Consider the following 19536-nt stretch of genomic DNA (forward strand, 5'->3'; position numbering starts at 1 on the left):
GATCCAATTGAATATTATGCCTCTCTTAGGAATGCAAAACTCTTGAGAGAGTAAATTGCTTTTATAATTGTCTGTTGTTGTTTTCTTAATGATTCTGGAGATTGTCAATCCAGTTGCACCAAAATGAAGCATTTATCTGGGATATTTGGAAGGCACGATTTATGCCCATGTACATTTCTCCTGGAAATTTAAAGCAAATTAGAATAGACAACGCATAAATTTCCGGAATAAAGAAACAAAGGAAATATTCTAGTTGTGTGGTCATTTTTGGCTCATCAGGGTGGCACTGTAGAATTGTTTAGTTACAGCCTTCAGATGGAAGCATGGATTTTAATTCTGTTGGTTATGGCAAGGCTTGTGCTTTTGAACACATTTTTTTTTAATATAAAAAAATAACGGTAGTGGGGAAAAAAGAGACTTTCTTTTAAAAAACATCCCATGCTGCAGTAAATCAGCTTGATGGGTATATACCTCCTAAAATGATTTATGTCAAAGGAACATAAGCAGAACAAGCCTAATACCTATTTAAACACAGAACTAAAATGAAAGTACCGTTTTGGCCCGAATATAAGCTGCACCCGAATATAAGCCATACCTTTAAAATTCAAGGGGGAAAAAGAAAAGAAGACAATACCTGAATATAAGCCGCTCCCTTAAAATTCCGCAGGCACTCACCCCCGTTCTGTTTCACCATATGTCTGTTTCAGCAGCAATATCATAAAAGCCAATTTTTGTAAGGTCATGAATTTAAGCCACACTTTAACTTTTCACAGTCAGAATATGGGGGAAAAGCGAGGCTTATATTCAGACCAATATGGTAATTAACATCTGTTCATAGGGAGAAATGCTGGTAGGACTTCTCCAGCACAATCTATTTTATTTTATAAGAATATGCAAGCTCATAAAAAGCATCATGGTGGTATACAATAACACCATTAAAACATCATAAAATTCAAAAATAATACAAAAAAAAATCCCCACTGAGGAATGGGTAGATTTGGGCTCCGTATTGGGCCAGGACTGCTTATGAAATCCATTTTAAGCACAAAAACTAAAGGTTGCTAAAGAAGCCACAGTGTGTTGGCAAATAACTTGGGTGTTTTATTTTTAGTGCCAATGCAAAAACATACTACCAGCTCTGTCCATACATCCTAGGAGGAATCCAAACAGAAATGCAGCTGGAGAAAACCATGGAAGAGAGAGCTTCATAAAACAGCACAGTCCCACCCCCCAGACCATTGTTCTGTAGTTGTGTTCCTGGGCGCTTTTTGCAACTGGTCCTGGTGCTTGCTGCCAAAGAGAGGGAGTCCAGTCTCCCCAAATGTTCCCATGGCAAATGTTAGGTAACTTTTAACGACAAAGAGTCCTATTGCTTCAGTGCTGGCATGATTCAATAGATCCCAGAAAGCTTGAGGTCAGTGATAGTTCATAGCATCATAATTCGCCTTCATGAGCGCCAGGCCTACAGGAAGCCCATTCAGGCACCTGATTGTTGCAAAAATATTTTTGTAAACCAAAGGCTTCTCTATTCATTGTCCCAGAAATGTTGTTTTGGAGTTCAAAAGGAATGTATCCGATCGCAAGGCCCCAGAGCCAGGTATTAGGGGAGACGCGTAGATTAAACTATGTATTTCAGATGCAAAACTTGAACCTTTTAGAAAGATGCTGCCATGTGTCTGTATTTTTTAAAAAATGATAATCTACGTAAGTGCTCAGGGTAGCCAATGTTCCGGAAAAGCTCTCAGCAGGAACTGTAATATGGAACTCACTGCTGCTTCGTTGCTCAGCGTCACCTCAAGACATCTGCTAAAAATAAAGCTATAATGGGTACATTGTTCTTGGACTTTTGTTGCTGTTAAATAGCCTGTTACCACACTATGGACAAATAAGGTTCTTCTTGGCCATCAGTCCATTTTAGCTGTTACTTCTTTTTACCCCACTGAAACGCTGATTACCAAGCTTCCCAGCAACTTTTCACTCAAGAAGCCCAAGGAGCCCATGCTATTTTTGATATCTCTAGGAGCTATTCAACCCACCTACCCCTTAACTCCCCCCGCCATTGGTTGCCACCAGCTATTTCTTCCTCTGTCTCCTTTCTTCTGTATCTTCTGCACCCCATAGTGGTCACTCTGGGTGCCATTCTTAGTCCCTTACCTTTCGCATAGGAAGCTGCCTTTTCTAAGTCAGACCATTGGTCCATCCAGCTCTGTCTTGTCTACACTGACTGTAGTGGCCTCCAGAGTTTCAGGCAGGAGTCCTTCCTAACTCTACCTGGAGATGCTGAGGTCTGAACCTGGGACTTTCTGCATGCACGGCAGATGCTCTGCTGCTGAGTTATCACCCTTCCTATTGGCTGTATATTCTTTCCATTAGACTTTCCATTGTGTTAAAGGTAAAGGGTAAAGGGACCCCTGACCATAAGGTCCAGTCGTGGCTGACTCTGGGGTTGCGGCGCTCATCTCACTTTATTGGCCGGGGGAGCCAGCGTACAGCTTCCGGGTCATGTGGCCAGCATGACTAAGCCGCTTCTGGCGAACCAGAGCAGCGCATGGAAATGCCGTTTACCTTCCTGCAGGAGCAGTACCTATTTATCTACTTGCACTTTGACGTGCTTTCAAACTGCTAGGTTGGCAGGAGCAGGGACCGAGCAACGGGAGCTCACCCTGTCGCAGCTATTCGAACCGCCGACCTTCTGATCAGCAAGTCCTAGGCTCTGTGGTTTAACCCACAGCACCACCCGCTTCCCTTTCCATTGTGTTAGCCACAATAGTAACCTTCTAGGTTACTATTCTGCATCTGACCTTTCCTCAACTGCTGTGTTTCATGAGTCTGCTTCACCAGTATTTCAAGCTGAGCCCAAAACAAAACCCAAAGGTCCCAAATCTTACCATCTTAATCCTCTGTGTCCAACATCTCTGTGTCATTGCCAAAGTGACACAAAACCCAGGCTGAGAGAGGCCATGGAAGGATTGGAGTTGTCACCAACCATCTGGTAATTCCTCACTGGCCTCCATCTGACGCTTTCAAAACTGTGATGGTAAGGCACTGGCAACTCTAGTAAGATGGATTGTAAATGTGAAAATTAATGCTAATGTAGAAAGATAAGATGAATATTCAGACTCAGTTGATTTTTTAACAACAGTAAATGAGAATCCCCTGTAAACAGAATGGGTAAACAGTATATCTGCTTGAACTTTCAAAGTGTTTCTTTCTACTCTAATGGATGTTCAAGGTGTTAGACTGTCCTGAGTATTTGTGAGATACAGTCAAACCTCAGTTCCCGAATGCCGAAAACCTGGAAGTAAATGCTCTGGTTTTCGAATGGTTTTTGAAAGCTGAACGTCTGGTTCAGCTTCCACTTGAGTACAGGAAGCTCTTGCAACCAATTGGAAGCCACGCTTTGGTTGTTGAACGTTTTGGAAGCTGAATGGACTTCCGGAATGGATTACGTTCGACAACCAAGGTTTGACTGTATTGTATTTGAAAATGGTAGTCATGATTGGTGCAGGGTTTTGCAAATAAAGGAAAAAGAATTGGTCTAGGCAGGAAATGGAAAACAAAACAAATACTATACATAACAGCATAAACAGGAAGCATATATTTTAACTGGACAAATATATTTCATTATTAGTAAATGTAACATGCTCTTAACAAAAAGCTTCTAGGAAAAAAGCCTGTTTCCTTCTTAGAAAGATGGTTTCCACCAATGAATTTTAAGGCGTAGTAAAATTATACTTTTTTAAAAATACGAAATATATTAATAAATTAAGGACAAAAACTGTTGCTGGGAAACTTAATTGCCAGGATATTTATTTCTTCAGCCCAAGGTCAGAGTCAGACTGTCTTTTATACCTTGGAATTGTTTTAGCGACTACAACAATAAGTTTATTAGAAACAAGAGAACAAATGCAGATCCTTCTGAAGCCAAAGGATGGTGTCTCTGGACACTCAATTAATTTCTACATCTGGCATTTTATCCTCAGGAACTTTGGACACCAAATACTTCTGTCAGTTTGGACGGACTGCTGGCTCATGCCTTTGATCCAGCACCAACATAGGCATTTGCATGGCTGACTCCTTGTCTCTTTTGAGGCAACGAAACAAAGTTACTATGTCCTTACGGAATTTAGAACTCATGCCAATATAGATGAATGCGTTGTAAAAACTGGCAGATTTGGCAAAAAGGCTGGCTAGGCTACTGGTGAGTGCAGGCACCTGAAACCCACATGCTGACCACATGGAGATGACCGCATAAGGAGACTAGGCCAAGAGAAAGGCTGAACAAATTACAAATGACACCTAGAGGAATAGAAAAGAGGTTGAGGGACCAAATCTGTAAATACCACATTTCATTTCACATAATACGGCGATTCTAGAATTACTGCAGTTTTTGGAAGAACATTTTAGTTTTATAACTACGGAAATATCCACTCTAAAGAAAGGAAAGCTTTTCAAAAACCTCCATGCATTAACTAACTAAATGAAAGGCAGATTTGTTCTCCCTCTCTCTGTTCAAAAAAATCTTATGAAAAATAAGAAAAAATGGTGTATGTGGCAGCAAAGTTGGCATCTGGGTTTATTGCAGGCTCTGGTACCAGTGTCCATGTTAAGTCTGGTTGCTGTATTATTGTGGGTGAGGATTTGTTTAAGATTGGGTGGCTGTCTGTAGGCAATGAAAGGTCTTCCTCCCACAGCTTGATGCCAACTTTGCTGCCACATACACCCAGACAACACCATCACTGGACCCAACAACATCAAACATACCATCTCAGGGCTATTCAATTGGTCATCTTCTAACATTGTGTATGCCAGCAGTCGTCAACAGGTTTATCATACCCATTGAGTCAATCACCCATCTCCTACTACCCTCCTGAGAAAAACCCCACCCCACCCTCCCACTATATATAAGGGTCTGGTGACTTCTGTTTCAGTGTATCTGAAGAAGTGTGCATGCACACGAAAGCTTATACCAAGAACAAACTTAGTTGGTCTCTAAAGTGCTACTGGACAATTTTATTTTCCCTCCCATCTGTGTCAGACCAACACGGCTACCTACCTGTATCAAGAAAAAATTGTGTTTTTAAATTTATTTCATTGCATACATATGTTGTACTGATCCTCTATCTACTATTTAAGGGATAGAGGTCAACAAAGTGAAGGATGGCTAGGTGAGATTTTTCTTCTCTTCCACCCACACACCACCAGATGGGGAAAGTACTCCTTACTTGATATTTGTTAACTAAGTGTGGCAATTAGAGTTATTTATTTGCAACACATGTATCAAACCCTTCATCAAGGACTTCAGAGTGATATGGCTGGGATTTCCAGAAAGCCTTCCCTCTAGGTACTTGCAAGACCAGCTAAATGTTATGGACGGAATTAAATCAGGAGGTTTCAGATAAAATTAGGGTTGACATATTTCAAATAGTAAAATTCCTGACACCCACAAAGTTGTTGAGCATTTTTTGGGATCAAACCCAAATTGTTGAACTTTTTGGGGGAATTTAAGCTTTTTGAATGGTTTTCCATAGCATTTTCCCTAACATTTTGCCAATTCAGCAAAATATCCCCCAAAGCCATTTTTACACCTGAAATCCAGGACATGTCAGGAGTTTTCCTGACGTATGGCAAGCCTAGATAAAATATTGTACTTGAATAAGAATACATTTTCTGCTTATGTGCTTGGGCAAGGCAGTATCTTTTCACCTCAGACCACTCTCTGTAAAATAGGGATACAAATAAAGCATATCTCGTAAAATAGGGCTACAAAGAAATAAAGAGTTTGAGAGACCACATTAATTCCTAGATGCCATGAAAATGGAAATGGGCCTTGAGTATAAATATTTAGGGAGGAATAAAATGCCTGAATTATTTTAATTTTTAGGCTCTCAGCCTTCAAGGAAAATGTGGTTTATTATACTTTGCACCGTTTGTCTTCTTTGAAAATAGGCATGGGGTTTCAGATAGTTCTCAAACTTCGAGCAAAGAATGTGTGTCCTAAATCTTGTGACCGTATCTCAATATTTGTTGAGTTGTATCCTACTAAATCATACAGATCCAGACCCATTGAAATCAATGGGCTTAAACCAGTCATACCAGTTGGGTCTTCTCTTAATATGATGTGCTTAGAACCAACCCAACAGAATTATCTGACAAAAATTTAAAGCATAATGCCAAATGGCTTTTTGTCTCCGTTTTGTTTAGCCAGACAGTGACTGATCTCATAGGTCTGCTGAGGAGCAGTTTGGGAGCAAGAACTGTGCTTGATTTTTTGCATTAAAGGACACAGTTCTGATCAACAGCAGTGCCATGAGAATCCTTTGTGCTCTATTTCTATGCTTTTTGTTAAGCTGGGACCAGCTAAGCTGTGGAACCATCAATTTTAGCAAACTGCTAATAATGATATTGGTCTATTGCTACATTCTCACTTTACTTTCTCAGGTGGACAGGGGATGGAATCCCATTTCACAACCATGGATTTCAATACTGATGATATCCAGATGTTTCTCTTCTGCAGACCACTTCCTCTCAGTCCTGTCCGGTATCTCTGCCAGTCTGCCTGATATATTCACTGGGGATGTCTCATTGCTATCTCAAATTCAACAGTCCAAGGCTTGACTAATTTTTGTCCCAGGATGGTCTACTCCAGACACACAATCTAGGCTTTATCTTTGACCCTTCTGCTCAACACATCAAATCCTTTCCCTAGTTGCGGCCCCTCTCCCTTCTCCTTGTACAACACTTAAAGAAATCCAACCTTTCTTCTGCACTCTTGGCTAAAACGCTGGTTTATGCTCTGGCCATACCTGTTGCAATCTTCTTCCCTGGCCGGCCATCCCCTATGAACTCTTTTCCTTCTATCCAAAGCACCACTGCCAAAATTATTCATCACTCTGATTGCTTAGGATCATGTGATGCTCTTCACTAGGTACAACCAGAGGTGGCTGCAGTGCAAGGATTGAGGGGGAAATGTTGGGCTGATGCGAAACATATGGATCTTCTAAAGTGGTGGGCAACAAGACAAAATCATGTCCTCCTGTCTCTGATGCCATTTCAGCCAGCTCAGATGTAGTCCAGTCCTACTAGGTATAGAATGTTTATGTGTGTGTGTGTGTGTGAGAGAGAGAGAGAGAGAGAGAGAGAGAGAGAAAGAGAGAGAGAGAGAGTTCAGTAGTTGGCTTTGCAGCATACAAACTGGTATTCTACAAATCTGTTTGGTTTTTTAAAATAATTTTTATTAACAGGCCAATCACATCACATTATCCAAATCACATTAGTTCCAAATTATACAGCCGAATTTTAAATTTTTGTTGGGGGTACCCATACATCAAGCTCCGGACGAGTCCAAACATCACTTATATTGCTGCATTAATTAAACAGTTCTATCCAGTTCAATCCAGATAGTCCTTTATTACTTTCTTCATCTTCTTGTTGTTATCGTATATTCCTTTCTTTGCGATCTCTGATAAGTTTCACAAGCAGATTGGAAACAGACATGCTCTGTGCGGGTTTTGTACTCTCCAAAGATCATATCGCTCAGGGACAGCAGCTGTTCCTCGCTTCCATTAAAAAAAAAAAAAAATCTTCGGTCTGTCCTTTACTTTTCTCAGACTTGCCCAGTATATCAGGAGTGTGCTGGTCCTGGGGGGAAGGTTACTGTTACCGTAGTCCAAGATCAGTCCTAAGTCACTAGCCTGGAGATAGTCCACAAAGTGCGAGGTGAGGTCCGAAACAGGAAGCCGGGCGGGGAACAGGAACACTGGAGGAACAGGACTGGATGCTGGCCGAAACAGCTCTTCAATGATGAGGTTGCTCCCACAACCTGGGACCGGGCTTCTCTAAGGCCAGGGGCGGTCCCGGCCCCCAGGAGCCCCGCCTCTCCTGGCCTTAAGGCGAGCACTCCTCCTGGGAGAAACCAGTTCCCTTCGCCTCTCTGCCCTAAGCCTCTGCAGTTCAGGAGAGGCCGAAGGGTTACTGGGCCCCGGGGAAGGCTCACCTGTAGACACTGAGTCCTCAAGCACCTCTGGGGCCAGAATGGTTTCACCTGAAGCCTGGTCCTGAGGATCTGGCACAGGTGCAGGCTCCTCAGAATCTAGGCCTTGCCCCAGTTCAGCCGGCCCCGGAGGCGGGGACTCCTGTGCCGGCTGGGATTCCTCCGGTTCACTCTCAGAATCGGAATCCCAGGCCATCACAAGGAGGCTCTGTCAGGTCAAAATTACATTCCAGCAATCCTTCTCATTCCAATGGTCCTGATTCTCCTCCCCCTGTCCTTCTTTCTCCGGCAAGCCTGTCTTGGCGAGACGCCATTTTTTAACTGCGTCATAGAATTTTCCTCCGTTCTCATTGTTTACCAATCCTTTCTTTAGCTATAATCCATCCCACACAGTTTTTAACTTCCTGCTTGTGATTAGTAAAACGCAATGATCTTGTTTCTTTCTGGGGTGAAGGGTTATTAATATCACATAGTACAAAGAAAAAATGTTTTTTCCTCCACCCCCCCTTCATTCCAAACATACAGTCTCTTAATGGTGATTCATCAGAAGATTTACTTATCCGTCCATCACTCCTGGTCACAGAGATCCATTAATCAGCAGTCTTATCTCTCGAGCGTTACTTGATGTATGTGCTTCAGCTTCATTCCAATCGTATGTTTCCAATTATAATTCCAAGCTGAAGCTAACCAGCACGCGTTGATTGGAATCGGTGTCAGGAAGAGCTGACCGCATCGAGGGCTCGTGCCAAGTGATCGGCACCCCCAGACCTCGGATCTGGGGGTGCATTGTGGACACTGCTGGCAAGGCAGCCCCCCATCTCCTTGGGGGGGGGTAGGAAGACTGCATACTTCCCATAGCAGCCTCTTAATTACCTCGTATGGGTCAGAGAGATGTTATTGCCGGCCATCTTCCAATGCGCCACCTGATGGCCCCCCTGGTATTCTACAAATCTGAATGGGATTCAACCTAAGTAGATGAGCAGAATGCAAGCGATGCATACAGGTAAATGAAAAAATAGAATAATTTCATCTAGTTCAATCACGTCAGACAAAATGGATGTGAACAATATGCCACTTTTAGGACATGAAAAAAACACCTATCTTAAGTTGATTATTCAGAACTGTACCCCCAAAAGGTCATCCTTTTATTTTTGAATGAAACACTCCACAGATAAAATCCTTAGTGTAAAATATGCTTAGGTGAATGTTCGCCCTGCATCTCAGCTGTTTGTACAAAGCCTACTAATTCTGTTCAAAGTCAGCCTAAATATTTCCCAAAACACTTGATGAAATCTGCACAGCAGCTGGAAATGCGATGAATATATTATTCCATGCTTCTGAAATATCTGTAATGATAATTCTATTTCTAAGCCTAAAAAAACAAAAACAGAGTGTGAAGTTTTCATAAACTGGATAAAATGAATTGAATCCAACTCTTTTTTGAGACGAAGGCTTCCTTGAACTCCCTGTAATTTTGTTTTTGGCACTTGATCATGGCTGATGGGAGCTGCAGTTCGATCGCATCTAGAAGGCCACAGCTAAACCGTGCCTGTTTTGATAAAAAAAGATCAACTTTTATGTACTCCTATCTTTGGGGGAAGCTCTGTATTAGTTTTGGACATTCCATTCAGACTGTTTTGGGGGTCCTTTTCATAAAATGGCTGCAGTCTGGAAGCCACTTGGAAATGGTCTCACAAGGCAGTTTCCTCATGGAGTAGGCCAATAATCCACACCTGGGTAAGGTCACTTCCTATGCGCCTCTAGCAAACAACATTGCAAAGGAGACTTCCCTGTGCTAGAGGTTCTTAATCAATTTAGACAAAGGTCATGGGAATTTAAATAGCAAGGTGTGTATGTTACATCCTTATAACTCTACACAGAATCAAATTCCCTCCCATTATTGTTTCTGATCCCATAAATCACTTCAGGGCAATTTGTTTGAAAGGCATATTAGGCACACCTCAGGAACCTTAGCACAGAAAGTTTCCTTCGTAACCCTAAACTTCCCCTCAAACTTATTCTGAGACATAATTCCCATTTCCGTCCTTACTGTTTTTGGGGGACAGGAGGCGGGCAGGTGTGGAGGATTCCCTGGTCCTGAATGGGGTAACTGTGCCCCTGAAGGACCAGGTGCGCAGCCTGGGAGTCATTTTGGACTCACAGCTGTCCATGGAGGCACAGGCCAAATCTGTGTCCAGGGCAGCTGTTTACCAGCTCCATCTGGTACGTAGGCTGAGACCCTATCTGCCTGCGGACTGTCTCGCCAGAGTGGTGCATGCTCTGGTTATCTCCCGCTTGGACTACTGCAATGCACTCTACGTGGGGCTGCCTTTGAAGGTGACTCGGAAACTACAACTAATCCAGAATGCGGCAGCTAGACTGGTGACTGGGAGCGGCAGCCGAGACCATATAACACCGGTCTTGAAAGACCTGCATTGGCTCCCAGTACGTTTCCGAGCACAATTCAAAGTGTTGGTGCTGACCTTTAAAGCCCTAAACGGCCTCGGTCCAGTATACCTGAAGGAGCGTCTCCACCCCCATCATTCTGCCCGGACGCTGAGGTCCAGCGCCGAGGGCCTTCTGGCGGTTCCCTCATTGCGAGAAGCAAAGCTACAGGGAACCAGGCAGAGGGCCTTTTCGGTAGTGGCGCCCGCCCTTTGGAACGCCCTTCCAGCAGATGTCAAAGCGATAAACAACTACCTGACATTCAGAAGACATCTTAAGGCAGCCCTGTTCAGGGAAGCTTTTAACGTGTGATATTTTATTGTATTTTTGGTTTTTATGGAAGCCGCCCAGAGTGGCTGGGGAGGCCCAGCCAGATGGGCGGGGTATAAATAAATAAATTATTATTATTATTATTATTATTATTATTATTATTATTATTATTATTATTATTATTATCCCCTAGCCCCATACATAGGGAAAAATGAAACTGAGTAACAAATCGGAGCATTTAGATCTTGATTTCTGTATTTTTTTAAAAAACACACACCATTGAATTAATAACCTGGAAAACCATGGTCCAGATTTTCTAGGACCCCCTTTCTTTTAAGCAAAGTCCAATATGCCTTGTATGACCACTCAGGAAAACATAACAGGAACAAACTGTCTACTTACCTAAGACTTTAAAATGAGACCTGTTACTCTGCAACAGGCTGGAGCTGTCCATCAGCACTACCTACTATCTGTAGCAGCACACCTACAAGTCAGTGAATGAAGCACCCACAACACAAGCCTATCTGAGGGGATGGATGATGCAATGGCACACTCTGTCAGTTGCTCTACATGACTTAGAGTAATTTGTAGCACCATAAATGCTGGAGGCATTGGAAGTTTCGAGGTCTTGACGTTCACAACTGTCGACCTAGATCTGTCTCGCAGGGCAAGCAGAACAAGGTGATTAGGCGAAAGTGAAGCAGCCATTCCAAAAGAACTTGCACTTGCCCCCAGCCTCAGTTTGTATTTAGACTAACATAATCGAAGTCTGGAAGGGGCAAAGATAATCTAATGCCTTGAGCGACCTTCCTCACCAGCCAGCATTTTGCTTCTTCCTCCTCAATATACCGAATCTTCCAAATTTTACCATGCAGCAGCCAGAGAACATTAGTGAAGAATATTCCCAGTGCTTGAGGTAGGACTGCTCAAATGCTAAAACAGCTTTAGATAGCTCAGTGCTTTGTGCGATTTCATACATGGGAAATCCCCCCTTGGCAAAAGAATACAAATAGACTGACAAGCCGGGGAATCAACTTGATTGGGGTGAGGATTGCTTTTCCAGCCCAAGAGCTGCAATTCCCTTATGGGCAGCCTTCAGGGGCCTGCATGCCAGCGTTGGGCAAAAGTTTCCAGAGGCAAAAGTGGGGGGGGGGGCAAAATGGACGATTCTTACCTTTTTGCAATGAGCTACATTCTAGCCATAGTCAGAGGTTTCTACCCTTCCACTCCTCACCTTCTTTCTAGAGAAGCAAAAGGCATTGTGATACGATGGTTCGAGGATCCATTCTAGCCACACAAAATAAATCCAGGATTTATTTGCAGAGCACCGCTGGTGAGAGGCATGGCATTGGAAAGTTCCAAAGGCTGGGTAGAGAGGCCTGGAAGACTACATTTGACCCTAGGGCCTGAGGTTCACCACCCCTGGACTACATGCTTATCTTGAAGCAAGATTGTCTCAAAATTTTGGCACTAGTCCATCTAACCTACTTTTGATAACTTGGAACCAGGTTACGTTCAAGCTTGTTTTGTATAGCCCTGCCTGGTTAATTTGATCCTTGGGAGAGACACTATTGGGCTCTATACTTCTGAGGTTTATTTTATGCCCACTAAGACCAGAAGTAGAGACATCACCTTGCCAACAAAGGTCCGTATAGTAAAAGCTATGGTTTTCCCAGTGGTGATGTATAGAAGTGAGAGTTGGACCATAAAGAAGGCTGATCGCCGAAGAATTGATGCTTTTGAACTGTGATGCTGGAGGAGACTCTTGAGAGTCCATGGACTGCAAGAAGATCAAACATATCCATTCTTAAGGAAATCAGCCCTGAGTGCTCACTGGAAGGACAGATCGTGAAGCTGAGGCGCCAATACTTTGGCCACCTCATGAGAAGAGAAGACTCACTGGAAAAGACCCTGATGTTCGGAAAGATGGAGGGCACAAGAAGGGGATGACAGAGGACGAGATGGTTGGACAGTGTTCTCGAAGCTACCAGCATGAGTTTGACCAAACTGCGGGAGGCAGTGGAAGACAGGAGTGCCTGGCGTGCTCTGGTCCATGGGGTCACGAAGAGTCGGACACGACTAAACGACTAAACAACAACAAGACCAGAACCTGTAGTGCGGCAGTATGTGCCTTTTGGTGTGCACTTCCCATTAACATGCGGCAGGTAATTACTGTATTGGCATTTATTTACTGGCATAAAACTCACCTGTTCACCCAGGCTTTCCCTGAAGGATTCACAGAATCATAGAACTGTGGAGATGGAAGGGATCCCTAGAGTCACCTAGTCCAACACTCTGCAATGCAGAAATCTCAACAGAGAGTCCCCTATCCAATGTGAAAGCATACTGGACTCTGCTTAACTTTGCAAATGTGCTGTTTTTTAAAAAATTATTATTGCTATCTCACTAGGCAGTTTCAGCTATGTTGTATTAATTTAATTGACTGATTTGTGGTGTATTTTTCATTTCTTTTATGAATGTAACCTTGTTAGTGATTTTATGCTGGCTCTGATAGCTTTCTTGATGCTGGTACAGAAAATCTTGCAAATAAATAACTCCCATGTGCAGCTTCATTTTCAAAATGCTAATTGTGATACCTAATTTTCCCAGGGTGATGAATGGCCTATGAAATCTGGATGTACCTTTGTTTGAAATCTGGATTATCACTGCCTGTGATGGTAGGAACATTTGGAGGGAGGGGGAGGGGGCAGTAAAGGATTTGAAGAAAATGGCACAGGGATATACACACTATAAGGGTTATTTTATAGCCTTGGTAAAATGCTTGATATGTATTTGAGTTTACTTTAGATAATGTCAATCCCTAGAGCAAAGTAACTCATCATTATCAGTGAGACACACAGCTCACTCCCTTCCTTCCTTCCTTCACAATTTTAGAAAGAGTGTCTGAATGGATTTTCATTCACGTTTATATTGGAGTAAGAGATCCTAGAATCATAGAGTTGGAAGAGACCACAAGGGCCACTGAGTCCAACCCCCTGCCAAGCAGGAAACACCATCAGAGCACTCCTGACATATGGTTGTAAAGCCTCTGCTTAAAGACCTCCAAAGTAGGAGACTCCACCACACTCCTTGGCAGCAAATTCCACTGTCGAACAGCTCTTACTGTCAGGAAGTTCTTCCTAATGTTTAGGTGGAATCTTCTTTCTTGTAGTTTGGATCCATTGCTCCGTGTAAGCTTCTCTGGAGCAGCAGAAAACAACCTTTCTCCCTCCTCTATGTGACATCCTTTTATATATTTGAACATGGCTATCATATCACCCCTTAACCTCCTCTTCTCCAGGCTAAACATGCCCAGCTCCCTTAGCCGTTCCTCATAAGGCATCGTTTCCAGGCCTTTGACCATTTTGGTTGCCCTCCTCTGGACATGTTCCAGTTTGTCAGTGTCCTTCTTGAACTGTGGTGCCCAGAACTGGACACAGTACTCCAGGTGAGGTCTGACCAGAGCAGAATACAGTGGCACTATTACTTCCCTTGATCTAGATGCTATACTCCTATTGATGCAGCCCAGAATTGCATTGGCTTTTTTAGCTGCCGCGTCACACTGTTGCCTTATGTCAAGTTTGTGGTCAACCAAGACTCCTAGATCCTTTTCACATGTACTGCTCTCAAGCCAGGTGTCACCCATCTTGTATTTGTGCCTCTCATTTTTTTTGCCCAAGTGCAATACATTTCTCCCTGTTAAAGTTCATCTTGTTTGTTTTGGCCCAGTTCTCTAATCTGTCAAGGTCGTTTTGAAGTGTGATCCTGTCCTCTGGGGTGTTAGCCACCCCTCCCAGTTTGGTGTCATCTGCAAATTTGATCAGGATGCCCTTGAGTCCATCATCCAAGTCGTTGATAAAGATGTTGAATAAGACCGGGCCCAAGACAGAACCCTGTGGCACCCCACTAGTCACTCTTCTCCAGGATGAAGAGGAACCATTGATGAGCACCCTTTGGGTTCGGTCAGTCAGCCAGTTACAAATCCACTGAGTGGTAGCATAGTCAAGACCGCATTTTACCAGCTTCTTTACAAGAATATCATGGGGCACCTTGTCAAATGCCTTGCTGAAATCAAGGTAGGCTACATCCACTGCGTTCCCTTCATCTATAGGTTGATGCAGGTTGGGGTGTTCTGGTCTGGAAATCAGTTTGGTAATTTGGGATTAGAATTCTACTGAATCTGGGGCTTGGATTAAAATCCCAGTTTATTTCCCACCCATCAGCAAAATGGCAGGTGGAGACGCAAAGAGTAATTATTTCTTGTCCCAAGAGTTTTTAGTGGTAGGTTGCTATTTGCGCCCCCCCCCTCCCAGCTTGCCATTTTCAAGGCTGCAGAGTCCTTAAATCTGTGTTGAAACCCAAGTACTTGGATAAATTCCACCTACACCTGTAACCAATAAAGTTGTGGTCATTTTTAATCCAGATTGTTGTCTGTCTGAGTTGTTATTAACCATATATTACATGTAAACACTGACGGGGGGGCAACACTGAGACTAAAGGTGACATGGGCTTTGAAGATACCCAAACTCAGGACACAAGGGAGAAACGTGCTAAGAGGAAGGCACGCTTGGCAAATCCACACTGTGATCAACTCTCTCCCCCCCGGAAACCAATGTCCCCACTGTGGAAGGACGTGTGGATCCAGAATTGGCCTCCACAGTCACTTGCGGACTCATTGTTAAAACCGTGTTTATGGAAGACAATCTTACTCGGCTACGAGTGGTCGCCAAAGAGGAGGAGGAGGAGGAGGAGGAGGAGGAAGAGGAGGAAGAGGAAGAAGAAGAAGAAGAAGAAGAAGAAGAAGAAGAAGAAGGAGGAGGAGGAGGAGGAGGAGGAGGAGGAGGAGGGTCTGCAACTAACACTCCAATGGCATAATGGACTTCTGTGCTTTCAAATGAACTTCCTCTACTGTTCCCTCCAGCCCCTGCACACCTTCAAAATCAGCTTCAGAGTGCTGGAGGCCTGTTTGGAGCAGATTTTGGGGGCTATAGAAGAAATGGCACTCCCATTGCACCTGTGGAACTATGTGTGTGGGGCATCGGCAATAATTCACAGGTTATAGAATATACGACTGGTAAATGTTCACATAGTACAGCAATGATCACAGATCTCTCAAGACTCATTAGGCTGGTACAAAAGTCTCACCCCGCTCTGCCCCCAGGCAAAATGAAGTGTTTCCATATCAAAGGCTTTCGAAGGTAAGAAGAACTGAAAAGCCACCTTGTACAAGAAAGATGAAAGATGAATGAATGATTAATAATCTATGCACACACAATTGAATGCCTTCACAGCTAGATAAAATTACACAGCTGAGCTAAAATAGAACGTGTTCCTTAGGAGGGATCTGAGCTTAATTTATTCCAACAAATTAAATGAAAAATATTAGTACAAATTACATTCCAGATGCAATAGCCTACCGATAAATTATCACTTGAATCTAACAACATATAAACAAACTGAAGAAATATCACAGCAGGCAGAATCCAAGTGTTGTGGTTTATTTGATATCATTCTGCATGTAGTATGTCTTATATATATAGAAGTACAGAATATCCTTTAATAAAAATTATCAGTTTAAGGGATCATTTGAGGTTTAAATACTATGCACAGGTTAAGGTGTTACATGTTGCCATGATCTTTTCTTCACATTTTGTCAAAAGGCCAGATAATCTTTTCCTATTTCTGTCCAAGTTGGGAAAGCTAAATATAAAAAGATAAGAAAAACGTTAGATTACCCATTATACTCCAGTTTATAAGGAGAAAACTGACTTCATCCAAATACTGTGTACTAATGTATTACTAAAGAGAAACAAAGTAGGCAATATTTTCAGACTCAACATAATTTATTTTCTCAATAATGTTTCATAGAATAGAGCAGGGTTGAGGAATCTGTGGCTCTGCAGATGTTGCTGGACTCTCATCCTTAGACAGGATGTCCAATAGTCAGGGATGATAGGAGTTATATAGCAATATTTGGAGGACCATAGATTCCCCACTCCTGAAACAAAGCAATATTTTTAGTTAAGGAATGATTCTTCCCTGTGGGTACACAGCCCTTCTCTCTTGAGCATGACAAGAGACAGCACAACTGTCTGAATGGGAGACCTGGATGTGTGTCATCTCCACATCATACTCCATCTCTCCACTTAGACAAGTTGCCTGGGTCAGATCTTCCATTTCCAAGATTTCCATGGGATGAGGGCAAACCAATTTATTTTAAGTCCTACAGGGATTCATCTGCATGTAGGGTACTGTGTACCCACAAAAGGCTCATAGGGGGGAAACCCCAAAATAAACACCTAGTGCAGTATAGGTGTGAATCATGCTTTCATGTCTTTGCAGAAGAACTCCATTATGGGTACTTGTTATGTAATAATAATAATAATCAATTAAATTTATATACCACCCTTCTTCCAAAGATCACAGTGTTGTTTAAAGCATAAAAACTTAATACTCAGATATTACTTTGCTCTAATACTACTAGAAAAAGATTTAATATGCACAATACACCTGGAAGGGGAAGTATAACCAGCAACGCTAACTAAGCCAAGCTGTTAAACCTTCTGACCATCAGGAGAGGAAGTTATTTTAGCACTGCTACATAGTGGAGGGAAGATCACTTTAATAGGGACACCACTTTTACTCGTTCCTGGTTTTTTCTGCTTCACACAGCCCTCCCTTCACACGGGATGAACAGGCTGCTGTTGAGGAAACAAGTAGCAGCAGGGTAAGTAGAAGCAAATTTGAGAGGCTTGTTTTACACCAGGTTTCTGGTTCACTTTTCCAATAGGTTGGAAAAGACTTTGCAAATTCAATGGAGTTGGTGCTGGCCCGCCCAAAGCAACATCTGAGAAACTTGCATGCTGTTTTCAATCTAGCTGATGAATCACCCCACATTTTTTAAAAAACATGCCTCAGATAGCTGTGAAGTATGCATGCAAAGTGTGTATTCTCTCCCTCCCTGCCAGCTCGTTTCCTCTATAGCACTTCTATGAGCAGTGAACATCTTGCCAAGCGCAATGAACCAACAAACTTGATGGGCCTTTCTTGGGTTTACGATGAATACCACAAATAAAAAGACTTGTTGAAAAAAACTTTTAGTTGACTTGTGCATTATATTTTAAAATGATAACTGCATTATCATTTAAATTCTTACCTGTTTTAAAAACTGTGCAGCATTAAAGAGTTCACTGCAGCCATATAAGACATGTTTACCTTGCTTGCCCTATGTGAGACAACACAGATTTAATCAAAACATTGCTCAATTTTATATTAGGATGGTCATTCTACAACTTCAGAGAATGGAGGTTTTTTTTGTTTTTTTTAAAAGAACTGCAGTGTAGCAGGAAGAGCGCTCAGTTTTCCCCCATTGTTGTATATAAGCAATTGACAACCAAAACAACAATTTTTTTATATGCCGCCCATCTGACTGGGTAGCTGCAGCCACTTTGGGTGGCTTCCAACAAATGAAAACACAGTAAGACATCAAACATTAAAAACTTCCCTATACGGGGCTTCCCTATTTAGCCTATCTTTCTGTTAAAAACATTTTCAAAGCATTTTAAAAACAAACAATATAAATAAAACCATAAATTTGTGAATCTGCATTTCAACCCTCACTTGTGTTTCAAACATACCACAAAGAAACGTAATTGTTTGCGGTGGAAAGTTAAAGAAACTGAAGAAATAAATCACTGACTTTACCATTATATAAATGACCCGATGTATTAATTTCATGTGTGTGCTGCTGCCTCCCCATTTACTTCAATGGAGGAGGAAGCATGGTGCACATATATCTGGGTACACGTCTATACTTGTGATTAAAATGAAAAAGGGAGTCCACTTGTGTACCCCAGAGAGGCATGCAAAAAAATGCAAGAAGAGATATAATCATAAAAGAAATTCAAAGTGGTAACATACCTTTACGTAATCAATAAGGTTTTGGTATTCAATGTAATTGCCTCCTCCAACTACAAACACAATTGCCTACAATGCAAAAACAAATGAAACAAATAATATTCTGTAGCTACTGCTGCATTCTAAGCTGGCTACAGAAAGAAGATACAAATTCGTCATATTTTTAAAACAGTTGAATTTGTGTTATTTGGATGAATTTCAGGGCATCAAAAAGCCGAGTACCAAGAAAGTACTCGGTTTGTGATGGTAGAAACAGAACTTTTCAGCTGTTTAAACCTTTAGACTGCATCTCAAAATCTGGGCACAGCAATCCTATAATCCTGCCAAATCCTTTTGGGGAGGGTAAGATGGGGCACAAATGTGGATCCACTAACTCAATGATCTACCTGCCATGGAGACCTTGGTATGCCCATGGAAAAGCTCTGTGGATGTAGAGTTCAATCCTGGGATTGGTCTTGAATCTGTTAAATCCAAAGTTGTTTTGCTCCTGTGGACCTGGATTTGGACCATTAACTATGCCAGCCTGAAGCAGTGCAGTTACTGTATTTTTCGCTCTATAGGGCGCACCAGACCATAGGGCGCACCTAGTTTTTTTTTTTGGGGGGGGGGAAATAAGGGGGGGGAATTATTCCCCCCCCCCGAGCCCCAAAGAGCAAAGAAGCCATCGCTCCCGCTCAACCTCGCCATCGCTCCCGGAGCTTGACGGGCTGGGGGCGGGGGAAGCCCAAGCTTCCCCTGACCCCAGCCCCCAAAACGGGTTGGGGAGCGAAGGCGAGGAACTCCCGCCGGGCTCCGCAGGCTTGCGGATAGCTGCCCTAAGCCCGGGGTGCGCAGCACCTATCCGCAAGCCTGCAGAGCCCGGCGGGAACTCTCTCTCTCTCGTGTGTGTGTGTGTGTGTGTTTGTGTGTTT

The 19536-nt window shown here is 42.8% G+C and overlaps 1 protein-coding gene across 2 annotated transcripts in view; it reads right to left on the reverse strand.

Annotated features, from left to right (window-relative positions):
* Nucleotides 1–16185: 16185 nt before the first annotated feature.
* The window catches only part of SCFD1 (sec1 family domain containing 1), a 42037-nt gene continuing 38686 nt past the window's right edge, over nucleotides 16186–19536 (reverse strand). For both annotated transcript variants that reach the window (XM_081208724.1, XM_081208723.1), the window contains 3 exons: nucleotides 18629–18694; nucleotides 17865–17933; nucleotides 16186–16408 (listed from right to left, as the gene is read on the reverse strand). In XM_081208724.1, the coding sequence (XP_081064850.1) occupies nucleotides 16385–16408; nucleotides 17865–17933; nucleotides 18629–18694 (159 nt within the window). In that variant the 3' untranslated portion in view covers nucleotides 16186–16384. The remainder of the gene's footprint in view (nucleotides 16409–17864; nucleotides 17934–18628; nucleotides 18695–19536) is intronic.

This window comes from Podarcis bocagei, assembly GCF_964188305.1.
Source record: "Podarcis bocagei genome assembly, chromosome: 1".
NCBI classification, from domain to species: domain Eukaryota; kingdom Metazoa; phylum Chordata; class Lepidosauria; order Squamata; family Lacertidae; genus Podarcis; species Podarcis bocagei.